The sequence below is a fragment of the Ixodes scapularis genome, unplaced genomic scaffold (genome assembly GCF_016920785.2).
Source record: "Ixodes scapularis isolate PalLabHiFi unplaced genomic scaffold, ASM1692078v2 PGA_scaffold5__190_contigs__length_132052651, whole genome shotgun sequence".
NCBI lineage: Eukaryota > Metazoa > Arthropoda > Arachnida > Ixodida > Ixodidae > Ixodes > Ixodes scapularis.
The window spans coordinates 87,931,782-87,949,708 of NW_024609880.1; the positions used below are offsets into that span (position 1 = coordinate 87,931,782).

General features: G+C 45.3%; 1 protein-coding gene across 3 annotated transcripts in view; it reads left to right on the forward strand.

Moving 5' to 3' along the window:
* The window catches only part of LOC8035696 (mediator of RNA polymerase II transcription subunit 14), a 46,073-nt gene extending 28,386 nt beyond the window's left edge, over positions 1 to 17,687 (forward strand). For 2 of the 3 annotated variants that reach the window (XM_040209642.3, XM_042294085.1), the window contains exons 27-36: positions 632 to 749; positions 1,279 to 1,563; positions 4,886 to 5,162; positions 7,899 to 8,120; positions 12,824 to 13,056; positions 13,503 to 13,685; positions 14,303 to 14,410; positions 15,061 to 15,183; positions 16,116 to 16,302; positions 17,523 to 17,687. In XM_040209642.3, coding sequence (XP_040065576.1) covers positions 632 to 749; positions 1,279 to 1,563; positions 4,886 to 5,162; positions 7,899 to 8,120; positions 12,824 to 13,056; positions 13,503 to 13,685; positions 14,303 to 14,410; positions 15,061 to 15,183; positions 16,116 to 16,302; positions 17,523 to 17,584 — 1,798 coding nt within the window. In that variant the 3' untranslated portion in view covers positions 17,585 to 17,687. The remainder of the gene's footprint in view (positions 1 to 631; positions 750 to 1,278; positions 1,564 to 4,885; positions 5,163 to 7,898; positions 8,121 to 12,823; positions 13,057 to 13,502; positions 13,686 to 14,302; positions 14,411 to 15,060; positions 15,184 to 16,115; positions 16,303 to 17,522) is intronic. The other variant, XM_040209643.3, reaches the window with a different exon arrangement.
* Positions 17,688 to 17,927: the final 240 nt, after the last annotated feature.

Below are 17,927 nucleotides of genomic sequence, written 5' to 3' on the forward strand. Positions count from 1 at the left end.
TTCGTCAAGTGTGTGCACCGCTCGGTTTCACGGTTGATCACTGCCGCAACTACAGAATAGACCTATTGTTATATTACCCAAGCATCAAGGAGAATGCAGGGATTGGTGTTCCACGTGCCGCATGTGCTGGCCTCAGCAGTAACTTTTCTAAAGCAAATACCTAAAACAAATGGCATCTTGCACGCATATTCGTCAACGCTTTATTTTGGTTATTTATTTTGAATATTTTGTACGGGGAAGGCGTGCGCGTGTGGCACGTGGAACACCAATCGCTGCATTCTCCCTGATGCTTGGGTAATATAGCAAATGGTCTATTGCAAGCATTACGAGAGCGGCTTGGCTTGGCTTGGCTTGGCCTGACTGCTTGGCGGCAAAAGAAAATTGGCTTGGTGGCTAGCTAAATTGGACACAATTCGAGACTCACGGAGCCGAAAATTGGAGGTGCGTTCATTACGCAAGGGGGGGAAAAAAAGTCGAAATACTGGTACTCGTCATGGGAGTGCGTTCATTATGCGAGTAAATTCGGTAGTCTGCGCCAAGTACAGTCGGCAGAAACTCTGTTTCCACTTCGTGTCGGTAGGCTATATGCACGGCGCCATTGCAGCGGCGTTTTCCTTAGCACCTTGTGCAGCTACGTCTTGGATCTCCAGTGTCGCCCAGAGGGAATGGTGGCGGTCAGGGACGGCGCCTACAGCAAGTTTGACAAGACCAAGGCCGTTGAGGACTTCACACCCATTCAGGGCCTCAGAGTGGGTGTTTGTTTGTTTGACCCGTACCTGCGTTCTTACCGTGGATAACTACGGTACGGGTGTAGCTGGGGGTGAAGGGGCCGGGAGGTAAGGAGGCTTTATGGGGGGGCTTCAGCGCCCCCCTTTCCCCAAGATGAGATTGACAACCTGTATGTCCGCAGGGCTCTACTTATTTTACTGGGTGGTTTTCAATCACGTCAGACCTGGGTCGCACATTATATTTTTACCCACCCCAAGTGCAAGGATTTAAGATGTGATGGCAGGTCATGCGCTCATGCGATTTTCTTGTTGGGACAACGTGACTACTGTCTGCAACATTTTTTTTTAATCTTAAATTTGTTTTCTTGTTGTTGCTATTTTTTAAGTTTACTGCCTCGAGGATTGCTCGTTGCGAAAAGTCAGCTGGCGTAAACAAAGGGCGGTGCCTGCTTTATGTTTTACGAATGCGAATAGCAATTTTCGGAAGTTTGAAAACAAGATTGTTTTTGCGGTCCCTCTGATCCTCGAGGTTTTTTTCTCTTCTGCCCAGGCGTTTCTGAGCAAGTTTGTGGATGAGAGCGCGTGCCAGCTGCGTAGGCGCTCGCAGTCCGAGGACGACAACCCCCCGTCGCCCATCCCTACCCTGGAGGGCATGGACTCCTTCCTGGGTCCGGGCCTGAGGCCCCTGTCTCCCGCACAGAGGCCTCAAGACGCCAGCGCTGCTGCCGCCGCCGCAGTGGCAGCTGCCGCGGGAGGCTTGCGCTTCCACCACCCCATGACGCCACCGTCCAACCCACACACCCCGGCCTCCCCCCACCCGTCCGTGCTCTCTCAGGTAAGGCCCCTGCGCTTTTCATCAGGCTCGTGGGTACAACGCGTTGCTTGTACCAAGTTACTTTTAGCACGGAATGTGTTTTATGAGTCGTTTTCCATGAGAAAACTGTCACAAACAAGTGTCATGACGAGTGTCGTGAACGAGTGACACGCCAGGAGCGTTATAGACGTTAAGATGTATGAAGCTAAAGTTTGAGCCCCAACGGGGCTCAAATTTGGGTCAGCGCATTGGCAGTCGGATAGCCGCTGAGCTACTAGCACAGCTGGTCTGGTAGGGTAAATGGTTTTATCTGAATGCAAACATGCCAACGAAAGCGGCAGGTTTTGGGTGAAAATAATAAAATGAAAAAAATTAACAAAATGAATAAAAATAAATTAATAAAATAAATAGAAATATAACAATGAAGGAAATAAATAAATAAATGAAATGGGAAAAGTAAGAAATGGATAATAAAAGGAATGAAATATCTAGCACAAACCACACACAGAGTGGTGTTTGTGCAGGAAACATTCTGTGCTCCCTGGTCTTTGTCAGCATGGTCGAGCCTGTATCATTTTCGGTAACGAAGTAACAACCTATATTTTGTTTTGCATAGAAATTGTTTATTGTAATTCTTAATATTCTCTGAACATGTCGTAAATCTTTAATAAAATAAGTAGAAGAACATCTTACTATGTGCATGCTTCGGTGTGTAATTGTCGGCTGTGCAAAGTACCATAGCGAAACCTTGACATTCTTCATGCCTCGAGCTTTGAAATTTTATTTCTCCGGAAAAAATTTGTCTATGGCGTTTGCATATAGATGCTGAATGCTCCTCCCAAAAACATGGCTTTCACATGTTTTTACATAAATATAAATAAATATGACCCGGACCATTATTGTATGATCTGACGTGGAAACACCCTCTAGCACTGTTTAAATTTGCCCGTTTTTTTTTTTTTTTTTGAGGCGGGGGTCAGATGAAAGGGAGGAGAGAGGAGGGGGATAATGACGGCTGAAATTCACACCTGCATTCGAAATATGGCATATTTTATAGTTTCAAAGATAAGTTCCCCATAAAGCAGTACATAATAGGTTTGAATGATGTGGTTTACATTGGAGAATTCGATGGCAGCTTGATATAATTGCTAGGTTATGAACATTGCTGAATCTTTCTGTTTTAGCAGTAATCGGCGGGCACATCTTGGGAGCGATGTGTGGCCCAGTTTTAGCATACTACTGTTATCTGGTGGAACCCATCTCTAACGACATCAGTTTTTATAGGAAAGGTCTTCATTACATTCAGTACCTTTAATGCCTGTACCACAAGTTATGAGTTTACTTCAACTATACTTTATTGTACCCTGATCTTTAATATACGGTATCTGTCCTTGCTATAAATAGGTTCTACCTCGCACATTTTGAGGAAGCATACGAGGTTTAGCGAGACTCACTACACTTCAAAACTTTATTCCGCCGATAAGGGGCATGTTTGGCCGAAATACATACTAGTAGTGCGTTATGGGCGGGTTTTGTGAAGGAACTATCTGACAGTAGACACCTGTTTTTCAAAGTTTTGGTTTCGGTTTGGGATTTATGTTAAAAAGGAAACACGCAAATATATTTTACTTCCCACTCAGCAAACGACGGAGGGCCATTTATTAAGTAGTACAACCAAAGCCGGGATCCCGCAATTTTTTTAAATTGAGCGGGGTAGCCTTTTAAAGGGATACTACAGCGAAATTTCGACACCAATTTTGTGGTCTATACATGGGACTCTCTTTTTGTGTTCCAGACGTTGCTATTCTCCCTCTACAAGATTATAGAAGATTAACCTGTCACTCAAAATTGACACAAAAGCAGCTTTGTGGTTAGTTGGAATGGCCCGATCGCTAGCGTGCTTCGACCACCTCGGTGGTTGGAACGGCTAGGGCATCCTGACGACGTCAGCCTCGCCGGAGCTTTGCTCATCTCGAGACAAACTGCGTCACGATTGCGTCGGATGTGACGTGTTCTCCGCTGGCTGCTCTCCAAGCGCTTGCCAAAGTGGGCCGTTTATAACGATAAATGCAGCCATCAGGCTCAAAATACAAACGTGCGATTGTCATTTACGGATATTGTGGACCATATTCAACCTATTTTTGAGCACGACGGGTATACAGTGCAATCCACTTATAATGGTAACGAGAAAACCTGAAATTTCAATCGTTATAAACGATTATCGTTGTATCCGGACTAGAAACTGATCGTTTCTAGTCTAGAAACCCGAGAAACTGATCGTTATAAGCAGTACATCGTTATATGTGGTGTTGTTATAAGTGGATTGCACTGTATTTTCAATTTCGTTGAAGTATCGCTTTAAGAGGCCATTTGAAAGTTATTGTCGTTACGGCGGTCTGTTGCAAGCAAGGCTATTATACGTCCGAAGGCTGGTTCGCATGCTCACAACCGCTTACGACCGAGATTTAAAAAAAAAATTTTAAATGTTTTTTTATACAGTTGCTGAAACTGAACAAAACGTAAAGACCTCTGTTTCATAATTTATTTCTCAGTACTTGTACATGATTAAGAAACAAACTTTGCATAATGTGGAAGGCAATGAAAGGTTTTACACGTGGTATTATTTTAAAAGTAATACTAAACATAGTCGACTAAAAAAATATCTGCAGTTTAGGTCACAGTTGTTCGCGGAGGCATGTTTGGGGATTTTTACAAAAACTGGAGGTGACGAATAATAAATAGTAGTTATAATGTCGTTTTACCTACTTGTATATATATCACAATAAAAAAAAATAAAGATGCTTTCTTTTGAATACTTTGAGATTAAGAGTCATTCAAAAATGCCGCACACGACAATCGTCAAAACCTCGTCGTTCTTTCCCGTTTCCTTGAGAATTTTTTTTCTCAGAAACTAGACATGTCAGGACATCAAAATAAAAAGGATTGTTCTTCTTAGAACATGTGCCACAAAATATAAAATTTTGATGCAAAATAAAAAATATGTCTGCACCTCTTGCCTGAATCCAAGCCCATATATATATATATATATATATATATATATATATATATATATATATATCTTTTTTTTTTATACTATTGATTGTGCAAATACCGCAGAACCCTCGCTCTAGTGAAATGCAGTTCTGGGCCATCTTGGCCCCAGTGTGTCCTCTCGTTGTAAGAGATTGCAAAAACTCGGTCATAAGCGAACGGAGGCGTGCGAATCAGCTTTGAGACAATGTTTGAACCGGAAGACGTCGCGACAACGGCCGGCCGTGGATTGAGGCCTGGCATCGTTCCTTCTCCCCTCCCCTTGTCTGCTTGTGATGCGTGCGGAGAACAGGGCTACGTGGCGTCTCCGAACCCGTCGTTTGCGTCGCTGGCGAGCCCCCCCGTGCCGGGGCCTCCTCCGTCCTCCTCGGGGGTGGTGGGCGGGGCTGCCAACCCCCACGTGAGCCCCTCGCTGCTGCACATGCAGGCGCAGTCCCCGGGCAACCTGTTCGGGGCCAGCTCCCCCGTGAACCCCCTGCACGCCCCCTCGCCCTCCTTCCTGCCCTCGCCCTCGCCCTCCCAGGTGCCCCTGCCCAGCCCCGCCCAGCCGGGCTTCATGGCTTCCCAGGGTGAGTGGCGTCCACCCTCCCTTTTTCTGAGCCCTCCAACAACGCATACACCATACTTTCCGGATTGTAGTCTGCAAATTAGGCATGGTCGTCGTCGTCGTCATTTATTAAAGGGACCATGAAGCAATCTTGAAATCAAATTTTATCTACTGCACGTCGTAAAAGGTGTGAAGAGAAAACCAAAACACAAAAATAAAGAGCCAAAAAAAAAAAAAAACATTTTGCTATAGAATTTTTAAAAGGAAAGCAAACTCTTTCATACCTCCTTTCCTTTGAAAGCTCTCTGGCTTTTCACTGCGTCGCGGTGCCACGGCACGTCAGCCAAATCCACGTCGCCTATTGGATCAGAGCCTACCTCACCAGCACCGCGATCATAAACAATAAATTGCCGGTGAATGTTTCTTAAAAGTTTTGTTTAAGAATATTCTGATCCACATTTTGTTGAATAATTAGCAATGTAAACGAAGCAAGAGAAAAATCAGAGTGCGCCTGCGCATAGTCGCCTGTCTGCTGATAAACATGGCGTCGGTGGTGATGATCGACGTGGTCGGCGTGGTGGAAGCTCATTGTTCCGCGTAAAGCGCTATCCTTGACTGAATTCTCATTGCGTGTCGCGATGATAACCTAGCACGTCCTAGAAAGGAAGATCCATCTACTCATGCGGTGATGTTGTGGCAACATCCTAAAGACAGCAGAAACACTCGTGCCGTCCTCTTTGTTTACTTCAACCACAGTGGTGCTTTTTTAGCATTTTTGTCCTCGAACATTGCCCGGATTTCTTAGTTTGCACATTCCGTGCGTGTGCTCAAGTTCAAGATATTACCGGCGCGTATTGTATTTAAAGGTGTGTTTGAAGGATGCGGATTTTGACGTGTTTTCATCACCCGAGAAAAGTGAGTAGTGTTAGCATTCTTTGAACGAACGCAACGTCTATGTGATCATGAAATCGTATTTCTACGTTGCTATATCTCTGCCAAGATTACATTGTCTTTTGCAATCGTAGAAAAGGCGTGTGGCAAGATTTCTACCATCGGTAAAGTTGTGTTTTAAGTCTTGATCGTCCAAGACGGCGAACAACATCTTTCTCTTTTCTTTTTTCATCCACTCTGCCCTGCGAGCCTATCCTGACAAAATAGTTAATAAAGCTTTAGCCCATAAAAAACTGTGCATTCTCTGCTATGCCAGTGAGTGACAGTGCGTCCCCTTCTTTTTAGAGATACCGCGGGAATGGTTGACGGCGGCAGGGAAGCGGCTGTCTTGCTGACGACCTGCTGCACTTCATACTGGCGTATGGGACCTGTCCCATGCTGTCGCTGTAGTACAACATATCTAATTTAATTTTGTCCGTGGCTACGCGGTGTTGAGAGGCGCCGATTCAGAAAATCTGTCGGTGGTATCTGCGCCATCACCGCAGTAAAACCCTGTGGTAAAACCTACCGGCACACCGCCAACTCGCCGCTAACTTTCCCATTCTCCTACTGCCGAGAGAACTTCCAATTCCAGAGCATGTCATAAACGCAACATTAAAGGCCCGTTCACACTCTTGCGACCGAGTAAGATTGAGAGAGACGAGACCGGTTTTTAAGCCTCTTGCAATCTCTTAGGACCAGCTCCCTGCAGCACATCCGGTCCTAAGAAGTCGCAAAAGGCTTAAAAACCGGTCTGGTCTCTCTCGGCCGTACTCGGTCGCAATAGTGTGAACGGCGCTTAATGTGTAGCTAAAACCCTGTAATCTAATTTGAGGGGTAAGAGAGGTAGAGGGCAGTAGCTGTTGCAGATCGTTTAAAAGCCTAAATTTACATGGCGTAGTCTATCTACGGGTGTGAACAATAAAAGGATTTGCTTTTTTTTAAGGTCATTACAAGGCGACATGACAGATCTTGTAAATGACAGTATGTCAATGATGATTTCTACGTGTTAAGATTTTTTTTTTTTGCACTAAGAAGTAAAGCGGACGGTTTTCGAGGTGTGCAGCATAGGAAATTTTTTACTGCAGACTATGCACCAGGTGCGCACCATCTAAGGAAAACCTTCTTCTTTTGGGCAAAGTTCTTCCTTGCAGACTATACACAGGGTGTAGACTGTAGATCGGAAAGTATGGTATCTATGTGTGCTCATAGTGAGGTAGAGGTTGGAATAGGGCAGAAGCTCCGTTTCCAGCCCGAGCTCTCCGCTTCCTTTAACTCTTCAGGGTTTTGCGAGCACACCCGGCCAATGCTGGACGGAAGTCAATGAGTTTGTGCTGGAGGCAGAGCTTCTGGCACATTTTAACTTGTGCCCAACGATAGAATTTTACGGTGACATGTCCTGTAAGCAGCCAGCAGTCGAGAGAAAATTTCTGCAACCCATAGTCCAGTTTTAAAGCAGAATTTGCTTAGGGCTAGGGTTTCAATAGCAAGAGAAGCCGCTTTTACAAAGTGCTCTGCTCGCCATGATTGGTGGTTTCTTCCTTTCCAGAGTTTGCTTTGCTGAAGTAAAAAGAGGGGTGGGCTTTTTGGGTGTAGCTTGTCATGCTAATCCTTATTTTGTTTTGTTTCGAGTGTCCTTTTTTAAAATTTATTTTCAGTTGTTGGTTGTTTCTGTTGTTAGTAAAGACTGGGGCAATTATACTTGATTTTAATTTTGAGGCATATCAGTGACCATAAAAAAAAAAAAAAAAAGGCGGAGAGAACGCTGTCGAGTTTCCAACAAAGCCTCAAAAGTTGAGTCGCTTGCCTGCCGTGTTACTGTCCGCAGCCAGCCACCCGGAGGGGGGCTCCCCATTCCCGACGCCGGGGGGCTCCCAGGGCAGCATGTCCCTGTCTTCCCCCGCCCCCGGGACATGGCCGGGCAGCCCTTCGGTGCCCCGGCCCTCCCCCCGGCTGGCCCCGAGCCCGTCCCCGCACGGGGCTGCGGCCGCGGCCCTGCACAGCCCCCAGACGGGACCCCCCATGGACCACAAGCCGCAGATGCCCACAGGTGGGGTTGGTTCTCGTCGGGCCTTTATTAAGGCGGAAGCCTGATATGTCTCATCGTTCAGTCGACCTTCAAAGTCCTTGAGCGAAAACACGTCGACGACACGAAAACGACGAAAATACGCCAAAAGTGTGTTACAAGTGCGTCGTCACAGAGAGCACTGTCTTCGGAGGTTCGCTATCATGTTTATGTGTCCACTCAGGCAATTTAGAGGCAATGAAATTAAGAAGAATGACAAAGCGAATTAAGAGGAATCAAAGTGAATTAAGTAAGTCATGTCTGTCTTTAACCATTGGCGCTTGGGCTTTCGCCTTCAAGTCGTCTTAGGGACAATATAAGAGGCCCTGTGACTTTTCTTTATGATGGTTGTTTTGTAAGGGGTGGTTGGAAAGGCATCTTCTAGGAACATTTTGCCCTTGTGTCATTTTAGTCCTCTTGAATCTGCTTTGCAGTAGCATTTCTGCCAGATGGCTTTTAGTAGCTATTCTAATGCGGAATGTGTTTAGGGGGTGGAATCTTAGAGCGAAGTGTGACGGAATGCCACGAAAAATTGTGACGAAATGTGTGACGCAGAATTTGGGGAGAGATCTCTACAAAAGTATGCATAGTAATTGACAAGGAGGAGCAAAGTTCCAATTGCCCCCAACAAGAATACTAGGACCCAGGACCTTAAGATTCTGGGCCTGATGCTCTACCACTGTGCAAAAAGGAAAACGCGTGAAGCTATAGTACTTCTTTACTCTGCTGATGGTGGCAAACGTGTGGGTAACTGTGCGACCATATTGTGGCGATGTCACGTGACTCTATGTCACAGAACAGGTTCCTAAGAGCCACAGGAGGGTGGGGAAACGAGCGAAACCAGCACCTTCATCGTGTGCCGACTTTATTCGTAGGAACAAGGTTTGCCCTGGTCAAAGCGCCCATCGACGACTGTGCAAGATTTAGCCACCAATTTTGTCCTTGCGTTGGGAACATATGAAACCATGTTGCTGGCATTAGTATTATATCTTTTATATCTTATGTGGGATGGTTTGTAGGTTCTTTCCAGGAACATTATGCCGGCTTGTACAGGAATTTAGCCAGCAGCTTCTTTCAGTTTACCTTTCTGCTATTTTTCCATAAACGGCCTCTCGTGGCTACTTTAGAGGACATGTTTTTGCTGCATCCTCAGACGAGAACCGTCATATTTATCTGGTATGGTCGATGGTAATGCCGTAGCCAGAAATTCTTTTTCAGGAAGAGGGAACACCATATGACAGAGGGGTTGAGGTGGGGTTGGCTCTGGGGGTAGGTGTGAAGAGTAGGGGAGTGGGGGAGGGAGTTAAAACCTGAAACCTGCCTTTTACATTTGTAGCATTCTTCGTTTTCGGGTTTTATTTTTGTCAACATCTATATTGACGTTCGCCAAGTTTTATCTTGTTCCAATGGTTGTGGCCTCATTGTCCTCTGTGTGTCCTTAATTAGGGTTGCTCTGCTTCTTTTGTGCCCCTTAGTTTAGGAGTTCAAAGCTCCCAAAGTCTTCAATGGGTTTTGCCCATTTTCCTCTTGGGGCCATACGGTTTAACCTTGATTTTCTTTTCTGTGCATTTCCATTTAGGTTCATAGCAGGCACGTATCCAGGGGGGGGCATGGGGCTTGCCCCCCCCCCCCCCCCCCCCCAAAACCATTTTGCTGGGGCCTCCTCTTCCCCTTCCCCCTCATACAGCATTTTGTCAAGGGCGGCCCCCCTCGAATCAAAATACTGGCTATTTGCCTTGTTCGTAGTAAAAAAACAATTTGAAGAAAAATAAATATTTTTTTTTTCTAATAGAATGACGTCAAAATGAAAAGAAAAAAAAGAATTCACCTGTTTAGAAAATGGTGTTATGGACATGACAATAAAAATAAAACCCCAAAACGAAGAACCTTCTTTATATTAAGTACAAAACAAGCGTGTTGGTAACAGTGATTTCCCTGCACACCCCCTTGGGGGTTTACATCCCCTTGTTTTTCTGAAGGCACCCCCTTAATTCGCAATGATTCCTCTGTTCTTGGTTTCCCCCCTCCCCCCCTCTTTGGTTAAAATTTAGACACCCCCCTAATTGCACTTCCTGGGAAACCCCTGTCCATGACTTGGGGTGCGGAGAGGGGGATGGGGGGGGGGGGGGGTCAGTCAAAATGTATGTGTATATTATAGGCTCGGCTGGATTTCAGGGGGGAAGCTGAAGCACCCCCCCCCCCCGGCTGCGCCCTTGGTTGGTAACACTGGCCAATGGCGAAGTAGTGCTTGAAGCTTGCTGCACCTCTTTTGTGTGTTGACCTGTGTTAGCACTGCATCCGGGATCGGCCCGCTTTTTGTTTTGGTAGTGACTGTTTCGACGTCTACGTTTAAAATAATTTTAAGTATTATTTTGACATCCGTTGCGCCACTTTCTGAAGACGTGAAAATGCTTGCTAAATTATTCTAACGTTCCCGTCAAAATATTTTTTTAACTATTTTGTTGTTTGGAATTCAGAACTTTGGACAGCTTTGGAGCTTCACAGTCCAGACTAAAATCCAAAATAGTGGTAAAAAAAAATAAAAAAATATCTTGCTTGCGGGCGGCGCTGCAGTTCAACATGCATTTATTGGCAGTCAACTGCAGTTTTAGACCTTTTAAGTGATGGGGAATGCAAAAGAAATCTTCTCAATGTACATCAGCTATCAGGCTGCACATAACGTTGGCTTGGTTGAGCCAAACATGTTTTATAAATACAAGGGAGCTGAATCTCGTGACATAGAATTTGCAGTAGATTGGATGACATTTGCTGTCACAAAATTCATGTATCCTTTACAACCGCGGCGCAGACTGCAATGTGAGAAGTTTTGCTTGGTGCGTCAGAATCATTGTTGTTCATTCACACTGATCAAGAAACATTGAGGAGTCAGTGTTTGCGTTTACAGCATTTTATTTAACATCTTTATCGTTTTGTAGTTAACCCATTCATTATACACAAACAAAAAACTCACAACATCCGGTTAAACACAGGACGGAAACCCGAATCGAAAGCGAGACCGCAACCATATGAAGAAGCACTTGCATGGTACTGGAAGAGTGGAGGTACAAAAAGTGTGCCATACTCTCAATGTTACATAGTGTATGCACTTACATTGGTTATGTGCAGTAGAGGGATACATATCCAGCTCGTCTTTGTTATGGATTTAGTATTTTAAGTGAGATGTGTGCCGAAATGATGTGCTTGAGCTCAGAGCATTGCCGCCGTGCGTGTCACATCCGAAAGGATCAACTGTCGAGCCAGGAGCACACACCCGCCGAATAACATACTCTCCAAGGCCATGTGAGTGCCACGTGACCTTGGAGAGGGGGCACAGAAACGCGCGGAAAACATATCACGGTCTACGTCCACAGAACGAGATTGGCTAGGATAGCTCGTAGCTTCCGCTGCGTCCAGACGCAAGGCAAGGCGGAGTATACCTTTTATCTTTTTTGAGGAGTCATATGGCCTGGGAGGGTCAACTTTTGAACCCTTTGTTCAAATTTATTCATATTTTCAAGGTGAATTGAACCCTATTAGGAATGATGGTGTCCAAAGTTTCAGCCTTATAGACCAATTCAACAACATACTATGCTTATCACGCTCCAGAAAAAAAGTACTTTATTAGGAAATGTATTTAAATACAAAAATAATTGCCGTCCGCAAAATTTTTGTTTTAATTTAAAGTAGAATACCCATAGTGCAAGTTAAGGCAAAAAATTTATTGTAAAAAAATGTGATCCTAGAGAAAAGCAATAATGCCCAAAAGAACAAAAAATGTATGCACATTTTTCTGTTTTAAAATGTTCAGTTGTCATTATGAAGGAGTGACTCTTTTCAGGTTATGAGTACCTTATCCTCAGAAAATTTCACTCCAAGACCACACTAAATGAAGTCCTCACACTTTCAAAATGTCAAGTGATACATTTCCTCATACAACATTCTCTACCAAAAAGTGAAACTGAGAAAAGAGCATTTGAAGTTTCAACTTAAGATTTTTCTACTTTCCACGAGTCCCAGGCACTCAAAATTCACTTGGAGCATAGGTAGCATTTTCCTCTTTGAGTTTCGGTTCTTCCCCTGGCAAAAGCTACAACCTTGTGTTGTCGTATGCGAGCTGATTTTCGTGGCAGGCATTCCTCGACAGATAAATCGCCAAGAACTAAGAGGCAAAGGGAAGACACTGTCAGGAGAATGTCGCTGAAGATAACACAACATCACGTCATTGTGCAGGACCAATTTTGTAAGCCCTGTTTTGGGTCTCCACCAATAAGATTGCTCGTACCATATTTTCTACATTTCTTTTTTTTTGGATGTGTCGGGTGTTCCTGGCCATCGATACTTTTAAACTTGGGAAGCTACTACAGGCTTAATCTAGAGTAAATGGCGCTTCCAATGAGGGCGACATGTTCTTGCTATGTTAAGCGTGCACAAAACATCTGAATTAAAAATGTAAAAATTTGCTATCTACTGACTCGAGGGCTGCCGAAAATATCTTTTTGTGAGATAAATTCTCCATGTTTATGAACGAAAGTTTCTTAAACCATTGTTCAAAAGTTAATAAATAAAAATTTTTTAAAAATTCTGAAAAGTTTGAATTTTGAGTTTATATCCCCGCTTAACATCACCCTCCTTCCCTCCCGCCGTGTCGTCAGCATCCTCCTTGTGTCCTTGTTACTCATGGTGTGCAGGCCTGGGCGGGGGATCGACGCGGGTGCTGCCGCAGCGGTCGTGGGCGGCGGCCATGCCGACCCTGCTGTCGCACAAGGGCCTGGACCTGGCCTGCCAGAGCAGCATGGGCAGCGGCATGGGGGGACCCCCCCTGCCCCTCCAGCTGGCCCCACACTGCTCCCCGCTGGAGCGCTTCCTCGGCTGCGTCTTCATGCGCAAGAGCCTGCACCGCGTCGTGCAGGGCGAGGAGAACGTGAGTGCAGACGTGCCATTGCCTCGCGCCATCTTTGGCCGCCGTGTTTAGCGTCCTGCACCGCCCTGCATCAAAAGTGTTCCCGAAGCAGCCACGAATCGCGTCAAAGAGGCCGGCATGCCATCTGTCAGATGTCACGATGTCACAAATAGATAACCTTTTCCTCATTTTTTTTTTTCTTAATCGGCAGTGTTATGGAAAAGTGACAGTTAATAATATGTTCATTGCAGGCTTTCTTTTTTCTTTTCAAATCGTACGGCACATTCTGTCTCATGAAAGCATGTTCGTGCTTGTGAGTTGACGAGAGAAAAAGAGTGTTTGCGTCATACGCACACTTTTTTTTGCAAAACCCGGCGTATGTAAAAAGAGACGGATTACCGTTCCATGCTTGGTGTGCGCGTATTCCGAGCAGCAGTCAGCCGAGGGGATCGCTTCCTCCTCCGCAGCTGACGATGATCCAGACCCAGGAGCCTGGGGTGATCCAGTTCAGGGCAGAGACCCTCCAGTGCCGTGTGAGCCTGAACCCGGCGAGCATGCAGTCCCTTCACCTCAAACTCTCCCCGCCGGGTCCCCCAGAGCAGTGGAGTCCCGACGAGCTGCAGCTGCTCGAGCGGTACTTCGACACCAAGGTACGTTTAGAACAGAATGGCTTTATTTGTAGCATACAGCTTTTTGCATGATACAGTAACAATCCAGCTGAAACATCAGGGGCTTGTGTACCTGGTTCAGCAGGTGGCGAAACGAAACATAGTGCGAACGACATGCTTCTGTTGCGAGTGTTTACGTCCAGTATTACACAATCAGGGATAGATTAAATAACTTGCCTCTGCTATATGCTTCTCGGAAACTGACTCGCCCTCCAAGGGGTGTCTAGCAGTAGATCGTGTTAGCACACCGCAGCTTGGAGTACCTGGAGCAAAATATCTCTTTGCAGAATGGAGGGATCCTGGGCTCGATTCTTGTCCCTGCCCATTTCTATCTGAGAGTGTCGTATCGGGGTGCAGTTATGCCTCACCGCCGTGTGATCCCATAACGTCACATGACCATGTTGCATAACGTCGAATCACGTGACACTGTGGCACATGATGTGTGACATCACTTGACATTTTGATGTCACTCGATCAATCGAAGTGTGCCACTAAAGACGTAACAAAAACCCACAGTTTCTTTTACGTGGCAGTTGGCATATGACGGTTTGATCGATAGATTGAAATACAGCTTCCAATTTTTTGGTTTTCCATTTCAGGTGGTTAGTTTCCCGTACAAGCCCAATGCATTTATGTCCTTCACTAGGCTTCTTAATGCTCCTTTGAACATTCTCAAGGACTTTGTTCAACTCATGAGACTGGAACTGGTGAGCTTGTTATCTTTTTTGTGGAAGATCCTTTTGAAAGGGTGACAGATGCTTTTATTATCTGTAAGAGTTACAATTTTATGACTGTTCAGGACATTCTTGTCTTTTGACTTTGTCTTGTCTTAACCTGCAAGGCCTTTTTTCTTTTTTTTTTTAAAGGAGACTTTTTTTTGTGCAGTTTTGAAGGTTGTAAAACACCCACAATGAGGCCAAAGTCCGGTGAACTTTATTGTAAGCTATTTCTGGGGATGTACACAAATTTGACCAAACTTCTAGACTCAAACATATTTGGAATTGAGAGTATGCTGCCAAAGAAACGTCATATCCGGCAGTGAGGTTTGCCAGATCCACAAATATGCATGTTTGTCGTTCGTGTATGGACAGCCCTTTAGAAGATAGAATCACTATATTGAAAAAACAATCAATCTCCACTAAAAAAAAAGTTTATTTTGTGTTTTTTGTTACGATGTACTCATTTGTACGTCTGTGTGTGTAACTGTTAAGCTCCAAAGCTGTTTTTGAACCCACTGGAGGTTTACTTGCAGGACTGTCAAAGGCACACTTGACTGCATTATAGCTATTGACATTTTCACAATTGTACATAGATGCTTTCATCAAGCAATGTTTACGAGCGGCTGGGGTGCTTTCAGGTTCCTGACCGTAGCATGAAGTGGAGCATGCAACTGTGTCTGACAATTCCGCCTGCCGCGCCACCCATCGCACCTTCTGGCATGAGTTCCGTCCTCGTGATCAAGAACAAGATGCTGTTCTTCGTAAGTGGTTCACTCCAGTGGCTTTTTAGTATGCTGGAACTTCGGTAGAGCCTATGCATAGGTGCACTGTGCTGGCCAGTGTGTTTCTTTCTAAACTGCCACCGCATCCCTAAATAATAAAGCAATATGCAGTCCTCATACTCTCTCCTCAGCTGCTTGTTTTAAATTTAACAGAGGTAATTAACACAATGTTTATGCTTGAAAAACCTATAGAATTGGTGCTCGCTAGTGCCAGTGGTTAACGTTTTAGCACCGTCCTTTAGAATTGCTCATAAAAAAGGAAAGCAAGAGTCAAACACACTTGGAAGTGTTTATACTCGTACAGAACTAGCTGATGTAATGGAGAAACTTAGACATCTGCTGTTTCTAAACCAGCAGAAAAAACAATTGTGATCTTTTGAAGCACATCAAGTGTCCTGTAAGTGCCAACAAACATCATTTGCACATAACACAAGCTGAAACGATACCCAAGTGCTGCTCTCAGCAGACTCTAGGTAAAGCTGTAACAATTTGTCCCGGTGCAAAGAGACAATACTTTGAGTGCAACTATCTGCTGACTCTAGGTAGAGCCATAGGGATTTGTCCCAGTGCAAAGGGGCAGGTAATTCCGTAGGGATTTGTCCTAGCACAAAGGGGCAGACACTTTGATCGTAGCTCTTGACTGGCTGTAGGTAGAGTCGTGGAGATTTGTTCCAGCACAAAGGGGTGAATACTTAAATCGTAGCTCTTGGCCAATTCTGGGTTGAGTCGTGGGGCTTCATTTCAGCACAAAGGGGCAGCTACTTCAAGTGTAACTTTTGGCCGACTGTAGTCTGAGCCACGTGGATTTGCCCCAGAACAATGGGGCGGCTACTTCGAGCGTAGCTCTCGGCCGACTCTAGGCAGAGCCGTGTCCCAACGCAACAACCGACTAATCCTCGTCTGGTGTGCAGCTGCAGCTGACCCGGACGGTCCCCGGAGAGCCATCGCACATTGCCGTGCCCGTGGTGTACGACATGAGCACTAACGTGATGCAGGTGGCCGACAAGCGGCTGGACACTCCTGTCGTGCAGCCCAATGCCCCCATCGTCCTCATCAACGCCATGCTCCGTCGCTTCGCCGAGTTTGCACCCCCAAACGGTGGGTGCCCTTCTGACCGGAAACTGCCACCGATTGCTCGTCGTTGCTGCGTATTGCAATGTTGTTCAGTTGGTGCTGATGTGGTCACCGACACGACTTGAATGGCAGGAAGGTCTTTGAGTCGTCTTGCCTCCGGTGCGAGCTTCGTACCTTGGACAGCACTTGGACGTTTTGTGAGCTTCGAGCATGCACGTGCAGAAGTACAGCAGAAGGCAATGAGCGTGCACTGAATGGGCTTCTGAAAAAGATGCCCTGCACTTCTTGTCTTGTCAGTGACCATATCTGTTTGTACTGTTTCCTCTCCATAGGTATGGACACCAATCTAGTAATGCATTGAGTGCATACAGAGTGTGGCAGTATAGTATTGTTAACATAAACGAAAAAGGTCCTTTTTTTTATTGTTTTTTTTTTTTTTTTTTTTTACTGGCAGGAAGGTTGTGTTCATAACTATTAGCGTTATGGTAGGTGCTTTTGCGAGACACCAACCTAGTTAGTAAGCTTTGGAGTTTGACACTTACATATAATTGTGGTTGTAATATGCAAAAAAAAAGCACCAATACATATTAGGTTTTCACAAACTGCGTCATGTAGCATACAGAGGCTGCCGTCTTTCCTATCCTTTTCTTACAATTGTGAGGCCGTCACCAAAACTAGTTGCGCCATAGATTGCGTATGTTTTGGGCATCAACTTACCTAGGCAGTAATATTTATTGTTTATGAATACTTTGCCTGAGCAAAACATGAAAAAGTGCCGATGTTGTGTTTGTGCTAATTGCAACACGCTGTTTACATTGCGGTTGTGTTTAAGCATATGCAATATAAAAAGGCCCAAGTCAGGTGCTGTGCATTCTTGTGTCGTAGCACCACAAAAAAACAACTAGGAAACGAAATCTCCTTCCCCAAAGCCCGCCACTCTTTCCACATTAGCAGAGCAAATGGTTTAGACTTTAGAGGAGGAAGCCATTGATTGTGGCAAGCATAGAGTCTCGGGGGGGAGCATGTCCTGCGTTCCTTAACCTGCAACGGACTGTATTAAAGCCATTGAAATACGCAAAGGACTTGAGCTATAATGTGTTAGTCTTCTTTTCTTCATTTTGTTTTGTGCATCCATCGTTTTTAAATGCGACTTCCCGACTAGCCTACGCACCCATCCATCGTTGGGAGCTTGTCGTTGTCTTAACTGGATGTGGGTGTTGTCTTTCTTCTTTCCCAACCCGTAGAATGTTGCATCTATCCATCAATACGGGAAATCCTGACCAGCCTGGCCATTCCACCGCAGTGAAAAGAAGCCTCTGCCGGAGGACTCAGCCGCATGAAGACAGTCTGACACCTGTGTACCATAACCACCCTCGAGGAGTTGCATAATAAATCGTGTGTTTCAGTTATGCCCTGCTTCCGAGGTACCCGCTGGCACTCGGGGTTTCATTGTGAGCATGTCGGCATAGCAACTGGCTGACGGTTCACATTCTTTGCTAGATCCAATTTTCGTTCTGATGTCCCGCTTTTTGATGGTCCCGAGGGCCGCACCTGGCAATCTGTTAGTGTAAAGCCCGATATTTACACCCTGAACATGTTCTTGAAGACTGGGTTAAACCCAATCTTTTCCCCGTATTCATAAAGTGAAT